General features: G+C 39.0%; 1 protein-coding gene across 2 annotated transcripts in view; it reads right to left on the minus strand.

Annotated features, from left to right (window-relative positions):
* Window positions 1-11,343, minus strand: part of slc1a9 (solute carrier family 1 member 9) — a 34,359-nt gene extending 23,016 nt beyond the window's left edge. The window contains exon 1 of one of the 2 annotated variants that reach the window (XM_065278395.2): window positions 11,237-11,343. In XM_065278395.2, the coding sequence (XP_065134467.1) occupies window positions 11,237-11,267 (31 nt within the window). In that variant the 5' untranslated portion in view covers window positions 11,268-11,343. Of the gene's footprint in view, window positions 1-9,372; window positions 9,472-11,236 lie in introns of those variants that run through there. The other variant, XM_073813946.1, reaches the window with a different exon arrangement.

Consider the following 11,343-nt stretch of genomic DNA (forward strand, 5'->3'; position numbering starts at 1 on the left):
CACATCGCATTACCATAATAGGTCATTATTATTTACATCTGTCTCTGTCTTAGCTCATGGTACTGGAGGCCAGCATATCACACGAACTCATTTGACCGTGGAACCGCTTGTGTACCTTAATGTTATTTATTTATGACCAAGTCTTTGTAATGGCCATCCAAAATGTATAAATAAATAAGTTTTTTATTAAAAACTCTACATGACAACATCTGCGTGCCACCAACACCGCCGCACCCGCTTTTTTGCTTTCTGCAATAGACTAATTTTGTGATCCGTATGATTGCAGGATGTCTGAAATGAGGGTCCAATGAGAGATTTACTCAGTTGCCTCTACACTCGGCTTACATCTGTTTTTCTTCTAAGCTCAACGTCTCCACATCAACTCTACTGAACTACATTTAAATGGAGGCCCATGGTTCAGTCAGGAATATATAATGTTCGGGTCACAGAGCTCAGTCATCACAAAGACTCGACCGATTTGCAAAGCCCGACAGGAAACATTATAACTCCTCACCAATCTTTTAATCTTCCAGACAGCTACTTTTCAAGCTACATACAGACACACCCATATACTGTGAAAACACGGTGTCAAACCTCCATATGGGAATAATACACAACTTCTGCTTCTTCATTATATGAAATGACCACCAAGTAGGGACCAATAAGCATTTCATCAACCACAGACTATTAGTCACCCACATGAAAAAAAGGCCGCTGATTGAAGAGACATATAGAATAAATATACATTTTCGTCAGGAAGCATATTACTTAAAAGTGCTTAAAGACATGTAAGCAATATCACGTGAGCGCTGCTGTTCTGAATATCAGCACAGCTGTTTTTCGGCTTTACGAAATGCTGTACAGCTGCACAACTGTAATATTGCTTTTATGCAACGGTAATGGTACAGATCCAATTCAAAACATTGTAAATTATTACTTTATTTCGACTTTGGTTGGATAATAAAGAAAAATCTCTCTCATCGCTTGTCATCTCTCTTAATAAATTACAAGACAAACTCACCCGAGTTTGGTTTGATGTGGTGTTGCGTCTTGGCCTTTTTTCCCGTTCTGTTCTTACCGTTCTCCTGTGGTGTGTGATTCTGACACTTTGACCCATCTGGTCCGAATCTATCTTTCTTTCTTTGGATGTTCCCTGTCCTGGGCATCTGCTTGTTCTTCATCTCAGATTTAAACTAAAACAACAGTTGCTGCTCAGACATAAAGAGGGATTGGCAGCATTTCTGAAATGTAATTTTTTTTCGTGGGGGGGTGGAGGGAAATCATTTGGCAAGTTTCAATTGCACATACATAATCCTCTGGGGAGAGAGAGCGGGAGAAAAGCTTTTGACCCGCGATTCTGCATCGCTTTACAATACCTCACAATTTCCCCTGCAGTCCTAAGCTTAAACCTGTTTTCACGAAGGTCTCCTAATTCAACCACAGGCAACAACATGCCAGAACTACACCTACAAAAAATGAATGGCTACTAAATTCTTCTAATCCTTTTTATGGAATGTTGTTTTGTTTTGGAGTGAGACTAGGTATCAGGCTATAACCGAATCAGTCGGCAATGCCGGTCAAAGTTTTCAAAATATTAAGGATATCCACAATAGTAGGTATAATCAGTTAGATTGAGAAAAACAACTGAAACATTTAAAAACTGCCAGTCAAATATGAAGTATTTTACAATGACATCATTGGAAATAAAAGCGTTGAATTAAACTGCATGTCATGAGAAAAATCATCATGCATGCCTGTCATGGGAAAATGCAAAAGATAACATTTATTTACCTAACTTATAGACGAGAAAATGTAACCAATATTTATTTTATCTTATTACAAAGAGACAAACATATTTTCAAGCTCTTAAAGGGATAGTTCACCCAAAAATGAAAATTCTGTCATCATTTACTCACTCTCTTGTTGTTACAAACTTTTATAAATGTCTTGTTCTGGTGAACACAAAGGAAGATATTTTGAGGATTGTTTGTAAGCGTTCATGAGCCCCATTCACTTACATAGTATTATTTTTACTGCTATGGAAGTGAATGGGGCTCATGATCGGTTTGGTTACAAACATTCCTTAAGGGCGCACTCACACTATCCAAACCAAACCGCGCTCAGGCGCGTTTGACCCCCAAAGCCTGGTTTGTTTGACTAGTGTGATCGCTCTGTTCCGTGCCCGGGCGCGGATTGGTTAATCGCGCCGCGGCCAGGTTGCAGAAGTGGGCCGGAGCGCGGTTCACTTGGGCTCAGGCGCGGAAGGCTGTGGTGTGAGCGCAATTGCGCCTGAACGCGATTCAAAAGGTGAAGACGTCAGTTGCGCGACCACTCACATTCATCTGCCTCCGTAAAAACCTTATGGTGCGAGCAGCGGGGTTACGTGAATGTCCGAGCTGCACACGTGACAGATCAACTAAGCAATATGATGACATGTGAGAGGGCTGTCTGTAATCGCGCACCAAATGACTCAGAATAAAAAACAGAGACTTATCATTACGATGGGTTCCAGTGTTAAGAGAGAGCTTTACTTCCTGATTTTTTCAAAACAATCGCATCTTAATGACGAAAGCGCAGCCCGGACTCGGATCGATAAGAAGTACAGTGTGAGTGCGTGCATCTGGGGGAGTAGGGAGGGGTGACAATCGTGCTGGGGCATGGTTTGGTTTGGTTTGGTTTGGATAATGTGAGTGCGCCCTAAAACAGTCGTTTTCCCTTTTTTTTCATGAGAACCACACTGATAGGTCAGAGTCAATAGGAGAGCCGCCATTACCGCAAAGTATAAGTTACATCCAGTCATAAATAGCATGTCTGCTTATCCATCTGTGGCTATGCAGTAGGAGGGCGAATCATTCTTTATCATTTAGCAGTCAAATTTGTAACTGAGACAAGAAACTGACATAAACAGGATTCTTATATATGCGTATGCAAAGGTGCCCCCCCCCCGAACCACTGGAGCCACCTTTTTTCTTAATTTTATACCGGGCTACACAGAACGATTGGCAAGTTTCATTACTGTGCCGCGAAAGAAATTCAAAAGCATAATAAGCAGTCTGATCTCACGGTACTTAGATGTCATATGACAATTGCTCTGTAAGCGCTTCATACCATTGAACACGCTTATCAACGTGCATCTTGATATAATGGGTATGGTTTTTTAGCAAAGTTAGCATCCGGGGCAGAAAAGACAGAAAAAGCGCATGCCTGCATGATCATATTACTATGTTATACTGCCATGCGAGTCACAAAATAAAGCTTGCCGAGCCGCATGTGACAGAATTTTCATTTTTGGGTTATGCCATAATGTAATAATTCTAAGATCAGCAACCGTGTTACAATGGCCCTCCATTTAAATTAGACTGATCGCACAGAAAGTCATGTTATAGTCATGCAAAATTTGATTCAATTATTGATGTCCATGGCTAAGAAATTCAGCTTTTTTCGTCCCTTGAGCACCAATGTCTTTTCGCACATATTTCTATAAATATTTTTTCGTGTCCGTTGAACAACTTTTTTTTTCGTTTCATTTTTTCATTTTATGTATTGTTTTTCCCCTATTTTCTTACCATTGTCACTTTCTGTTACATTTTAAGACATCCTAACCCCAACTCTAACCCCAACTCCAGGCGAGAATGATTTAAAAATAAAACACATAAAATGAGACGAAAAAGAAAGTCGTGCCACAGACACGAGAAACTATTTATAGAAATTTGTGCGAGTGTCACAAAAAAGACATTCATGCTCAAGGCACAGAAAAAAGTTGAATTTCGTGCCATGGACACGAATAAATTAATAAAATTTTGCGTGACTATAACACAACTTTCCATGAGATGATATTGATTTAAATACACACTCTACATTTTTATGAATAACAATTTAATTGTCAAAAAATAGATATTTCAGTTTTGGAAACTTGACTGGATAACCAAGGTATCTCAGATAAAGAGGTGATCTGGTATTGGCTGTCCAGCTCAAAAGCTAAGTAGAGGTGGATCACCAAAACGTGTCATTCCACTCTCAATCAGTCTGTTTATATGCCGAGATTATAACTGATCCCAGATAAGCAGTAAAGACGTCAGGGTAGAATACAGAAACAGAAGATTTATCGTGTATCCTTTCTGATTGCTGTTGTGGAGAGTATGAATGGTGCATTGAGGAACCTGATGTTTAGGTTCACCGTTTGCAGTAATCACAGTTTACAGTGAATCACAAGCAATGCAAAAGAGCAACAGTGAGGTTTCATGCAACAACCCATAATTAATGTACTGCTATTACTTAAGGTGTGTCTACACCTTGCTGTTTTATAAAGCGCTAAAAAGCTGAACACACGAAAATCCAAGGTAATTTCCATCAAAGAACAACTATTCTCCCTCACAAAAAAACAAATCAAAATTAAGCCTTAGCTTGCTGGGTGTTCCAACAAACCCGAGGCCAAAAGCGATGCCACAGCTTTAGGTACTGTTATTTGATCCACACGCTGTCACTTAATGAACATTACTTGAGATCCTTTCACAAACAAGCATCCAAACAAATGCTCAAAGCGCTGTCAGGCTAAGCTGCTGGAATTTAGCCACTTAAACAGAACAGGTTCAAGTTACAGTGGCAAGCTCTTTATTGAAGAACAGGATGCGCAGGAATGAAATGGATGAAACGATTAGCCAGAGGCACAACAGCTTACCAGAAAAGAAAAAATAATAAAAAATACTTAATGTAGAGCGGTAATAACATAATCTCAGTCAGCCTCCTTGCAGATTAGACCGTGTGGACATAAAAGGCTTTGGGAGTGTTAACCGATGTGTACGAGTTTTGAAGATGGGGATGTACCTGGGAGGGGTGATACCTGGGAAGAGAGAGGCAGAAAGGCCTGAGGGAATCCCTTTAGATAGCCAGCCAAGAATCACAATTATTAGCGTAAAGAGGAAACAGTAGGCAGACCCCACTGAACCAAACCTTAAGCAAGCCCAGAGAAAGAGTACTGAGAAACATGTCACCCATGAGGGGTCCCTTTGAGTTTATTTGCAATGATTTATATGTGGACATAAAATATTTTTTGTTAATTTTTATCTTTTACATCTTTAAGTGTCTGTTAATAAATACGGCTAAAATTAAACTGTAGAAAAGCTGTTTGAACAAATTACGTGTATGTTACCTCTTCTCCCTTAAAGAAATGCGGAAGTGATGTGACGGATTTCCCTTCTTTGTGCGAGACATCAGTTTAAAATGCCAGCCGGTAGAAAACTGTGTAGTGGGAGCACGCATAAAACATGATTTAAACAGTTAAAATATTTACTACACCTGCCATGTATGAACCAGTGTGAGGAGGAAATTAAGAAGTGTCCTGTTATATCATATATTCAATAATTTTGTGTTGTTGCTCGGTGGTGACGGGTCTTCAATGCGCAAATTTAAAAGCATACAGACGTACCAGTATCTTAATAATCTATACAAGTCAGTGGAGTGTTTGTACATGAAATAGACAAAGAATTCGTGTTTTCAACCTTTTCAGGCGATGGTTTGAAAGGGTCACAACTGTCCCTCTGGTGTGAGGTTTTTTTAAACGGCAATTTTTAATCGACTTGTTTGAGTTTTTATGGCAACATATCAAGCTTCACGTGGTCCGACAGTTAGCATTCAACACACTGTAAGTTATTTGAACAAACCATAATAAACATATTAAACTATTACATGTATTTACATCAATAAAATATTATTACATCGCTTCTTACGTAGAAGATAGAGACATGAGCTTATGAAATTATTTACTTATTTTTAAATTATTAGCTTTTTAATTTAAAACATAACAAAAGTATGCGCAAACACATCAAGAACTATTATAACATTAAAGGCGCATTAAGCGAACCTGTGTGAGGTCACTTCTTGACGTTCGAAGTGTTGTCAAACAAAACGGAGTGTAGCTAACTTCTCCCCCTACCCCTCCCTTCCGTGCTTTCTGAAAGAGTCATGAACACGCTAGGGCTGGGAAAAAAATCGATTTGAATTTAAAATCGAGTTGGCAGGTCAAATCGATTCATATTTTTAAAAAATCGATTTTTTTAGATTTTTTTTCTCCCCCTCTGCAGTATATAGCAGTACATACAGTGTTTCCCAAACATAGGCTCTACTGGGCATTCCGCCCAGGTAAAATGGACCCGCCCAGGAAAAAAAATCACTTTACGAATTTCCGTATTTTCTGAACTCGACTGGATGACCCGTGTTTTGTTGAGAGAGCCCGTGAAGATGCACGCGTCATAAACTCATTATCCAGCGCATCATAAACTCATCATCCAGCGCGGCAAACTGGATCAACTGCAGCACATACTGAGGGTAACTGAGCAGCCAGGGAACTACACTGCGACCAAAATGGTCGCATAAGCTTATGTGCATATGTGTTTATAGCATCCAAGTTGGCTTCATTTTGCGTGCAAGCACGTTGTGTCTCTCCCGTTGAGTGTCCATTCACGTGCTCTTCGTTTCTCAATGAATTGGGTGCGACGCGAAGCAAGCTCAGTGTCACATTGTATCCTTTATGTTTCTGAACTTGAGCAGAGTTTTACCATTAGAGGTCTTTCTTCCCTGAGAGGACCCGTACGGTTCCGGGTTTATATTAGAAATGGTCAGTCTGGTCCGGGTCGGTCCTAGTTTATTACTTTGAGTCCCAAGTATGATTAATATTGTGTGTAAAACCCGATTCGACCGGAGAACTGCCGTGAGCGCTACCTAAAGCTCGAGTGAAGTTTCAGCGTGCCTCCGGTTTCTATGGTGATGACAACTGGCTCTTGTTGCGCCCACGCGCTGCATTTTCTTTAATCCATTTTTTTATAATCTAATCTATACTATTAATAGACCATATCTTTTCTAAAATCTAAAAAGTTTGCACAGAGATTGTAGCAAAAAGCAGTGCTAATGTCAAGCCCATTGCACTGAACGAGCAAAGCTAAAGCTGACTCAGGATATAAAAAAACGCTAAGCTGTAATGTAAAGTCTGTCATCAGGACAGCAAGTAAACTTTTAAATCTGAAATAATGAGTGGATTAAGCTTTTTTAATCGGCAAAAGAGAAATAGAAAGCAGAAGCAGTAAAAGTGCCTATCTCTAGAAATTATTACCATTATAACATCAGTCACATTTATAATCTATAGACCTGCACTGTCTTTTAATATACTGTACATAGTATTGTATATATTGAGTTTGATAAAAGGGGTCGTCAAATTGCTTCATATACCAGTGCAAAAACAGAAAGTGTTTTGTGGTGCTTTCTGCTTTGACAAACAGTGTCAGCTTTGTTCATGACAAAGAAAGTTTGGGGTGGTTAGATTAATGAACTATAATGTGAAATTAATATTAATGTTCAATAATTCAAAGTATTGTGTTGTGTCACACATTATTAGTTCTGTGTCACATGTATAGTAGACCATTTTTTGTCGGTGGATTATAATGATTGCCCTTTTCACCACAAGTAAATTTCAGATCTGTGGGAAACACTGACATACATTTTGCATTCGCCAATCTTCATTCCTTCCCAATTTTTTGTTGATGCATTTTAATTAAATATAATAAATATATATTTTAAAAATATATACAGTTTGCAATTATTTTGTTTTAAATGGGGTCGGGGAAAAAAAATAGATTCGAATTGTAAATCGAGTTTTTTATAAAAAAATCTCAGATTTTTTTATGGGGACGAATCGCCCAGCCCTAGAACACGCCCAAACCCAACTCCCAAATCCTTCTAGTCGTTTGTTGGCTGGAACACTTTGTTTTATTTCGTGGTGGTAGGTTTGACCACTTTGTTTTTGTTGCAGTTTGTGGAGCCTGAGCTGTCTACAGAGGCCGTGTTTTTTATGGTGCGTTTACACCAACCGTGTTACAGGAGTCAAAATCGCGTCTACTGCGCCTAGTTTGCCGCTTGAACAGTTTGAATGCATTCGCGCGTGTATAGCGGAGTAGACGAGCGGAAAAAGCAAGCATTTGACGCATGTCAGAGGCAAAATCCGCTTCTAGTGGGAGGGGCAAGTGCTATGCGGTTGCCTGTTAGCAAGATGACTTATGTTTATTGTGCAAGAGAGTTACCAGTTTGTATTTGGTAACCTTACTATAGGGGGAAAATAAACGGCGCGGGCAGATAAACGTCACGTGACTTAAAAGTGAAGTGTGTATTACAACTTACCAGGTTGCCCAAAGTCCTCACTGACACTCTTCCAAGCGAGGTCCTTTTCATTCCTGTCTCCTCTATAGAAATAAGAACTTGTGTCGTATAGCTCCGGGTGACTGCTTACGGACAATATCAAGCGTTGGTTGAGTGAGTGACTCCGGGCGGGGCTGCCACCACAGCAGCAAGCAGGCTCCTGATTGGTTAACGCAGCCACGGGACCTCAAGACGCGCGTCAACGCGTCTTCACATTGACTTAACATTAAAATCACTCGCACTTCACACCTCTCCGCGTTTGGTGTAAATGCAGTATTACAGTATGTTCAGGGGACAGGCAGCTAGCAGATAGTGAGGAGATGTTTACTGTATAAAACCACAAATGTTTTATGGCCTAAAACGCATGAATTTGCTTCGAGCACCTTTAACTAATAAGCAGTTTGTTGTATATATTCTGTTCTGTAGTCACATTTTGTAATAATATATAGTAGCAGAATAAACTTTTATAATAATTTTTTTAAACAATTATTGTATTTATTGTTTACTGCCCGTTTCTATGAAAGGTTTTACTGGATGGATGTGGATACAGATCATGGGTGCACGGGCGCCACATACACATTTCATAATAAACAATAAAAAGCCAGTCAAAACGGCACACTCGCATCCCTCGCATTTTGACTACCATTAGCTTTAGTGGCTTACCGGAAGTCTTACACAAAGGAGCTCAAAGATGATGGCACCCACATTAACGTCAAAAATAAGGTGGATAGGAAAATTTAAAGCATAAATATTTTGAGAGGATCACACTCAAGAAATTACTATTTTGCGTGCTGTTAATTTAAACTGAAAAATTCATTTTTACAAATAGTTATTCGCGGACGTAAAAAGTCTCTTAATTACTTTCATTTTGAATGATGAGTACAAACCAAATCAACAGTCACATGGAAGAAAACGTGTCACGTGATAGTTAGCCGTATTTAATACGTAACCGAAAAGTAGAAAGCTGTTTGAAGAGGGCTATTTAATACTTTTTTGTACAGTATGTACAGTATACATCACTTTTTTGATTGCTAATGTGTAACTGTTAAACAGCTTGTAATAAAACTTTTAAAACCAGACCTCCCCGATTTTCTAGTTATCTATGAAAGCCTATAATCTTAGGTGAAAGACCAAAGATGTGATATATAACTTATACGCGGTAAACAGCTTTGCATTCATTTAAATTACCCTCATCTGTCGATGTCGGTGATTCCCCTTTCCATTAATGTTTTGTCCGAGGTTCGCTCCCGTCACTGAAGTGTTTGCACGAGCGCGAGCTGAGAGTCGCTATGCAGTTCCTTTAATGGCCACCCGTGTCGCTATTAAATAGTTTTTTTAATTATACATATAGCGCCTACAAATATTAAATTGTGAAAAATACCTTACAATCCTTAATTTGCAATTACTTAATTACTATGTAACTTACATATACTAAAACGAGTAACAGTGGCTACATAAACAGTAGTTTGAACGGTTGAAAAAGCTTGCTTTATTGCTGTTTTATTACCTGTAAATTTGTAGGGTGGTGTTATGTAGACCGGTGTTTGTGTGTGTGTGTGTGAGGATTATTTTCTGGATTGATTGTTTGGTGTGGGCTTTGCTAAGGGATAGAGATATAATCCCTGCATCACTACGAGAATTGAAACTGAAAAGTGACTGGACACAATAATTATCACACTCACATGAACTATCCAAACTATGCACATAGCTATAACTCACACACTGAAGCAGATCTCCTTAACCTTTAACTTATGCATACTTGTTTAAACATAAACACATGCTTAACTCTGAAAGTGGCAATAAAAATTTACAAATCTGCAATTGAACTTAAAAAAAAATTGTTAAAAAAAAATTCAGAGCATATTTAGCTTAGGGGAGGGAGACCTTTGAGGGTCACTGTTTACCACATTCTTGCCATTCAAACTCAATGACTGTATCCCAGTGTGTTCAACTCTACAAACACTCACACCTACGTTTTGAACCTCATCAGAACATTATTTTCAAGACCTTCATCTCAAACATTTGTCAGAATTACTATAGTATAGAACGAAGGACACTCTTGGAAAAAAGATGTGAAAAGGGGTTTTAGTCAAACAAGTTTTTTCTTTCTTACTTTTAAGTCTTAAGAAACTTTAATATTATATAAACTGGTGTAAATGTGGAAAAATGATAGCAACTTTGCAGGTAGAGTGTAAATCCATCTGAGGGCTTATTTCTTTGCATGTGTGCATGGGGTCATCTTGATGGTGCTTAACCACACATGCGCACACATGCTTACACCCCCTCCCTCTCCCTTGCCCCTCTATCTCTGACTAATCTGAGTGTATTAATCTGTTGTTTGAACTCCTTAAGCACAGACTGTCTATCACATCTGCTCGCCTCACCCTGCTAAAGCTTTGCTATTTATAAATCCCCAATTCCCCCTTTCTGTGTTTCTCTTGCAAGTTTTCTCTAACTGTGCCCCCAAAGGAACCCCCACTTAAATCTCTATCAGCCTGTCTTTAATCTCCCTGTCTGTAGAACTAACTTTTTCATTATTTCATTTGTGAAGCTTTTTGTGTCGCGATAGATCTCTTGTAGACACATTTCTCACCAATATATGACCCTGTGTCAACCAAGGCTGAATCACCACTCTAATGCCTCTAATGAAGCACTCCTCATTCATAATCCACTCTCTTGAAGCCATCTATCATCTCTTTGACAGTTGCCACTTCCACTATGCTCTTAGAATGCCTGCTGACTGACTCAAGCTATTTGTTAAGTGATATGTGCTCTAAGGATTTCAACAGCAACAGGCATGTACAATAACAACTCAGAGTAAATGACAGACAGAGATTCAGAAGAATGAGAGAACATACCACAATGCAATGACCATGGATGACCAAAGCTTACCTGCAGGAAGACTACATTTGCTTAATGATAATAATAATAACAACCCAAAATTAACCATGTGAAATAGATTGAGTATATGAAATACACTAGAAGTATACAAGTACAATAAAAAGACAAAATCAGTGAGCTGAAGTTGTTTGAATCCTCTTCATAGACTTACCTGTGCTGTTGTGCTGTCTTCTATCCAACATGATTGAGGCATAAGGAAAGAGAGAGATTGAGATGGTGGGAATTGAAGAGCGAGAAAGAGAGGAGGCAAAGTCACAG

Source organism: Paramisgurnus dabryanus, chromosome 3, assembly GCF_030506205.2.
Source record: "Paramisgurnus dabryanus chromosome 3, PD_genome_1.1, whole genome shotgun sequence".
Lineage (NCBI taxonomy): Eukaryota > Metazoa > Chordata > Actinopteri > Cypriniformes > Cobitidae > Paramisgurnus > Paramisgurnus dabryanus.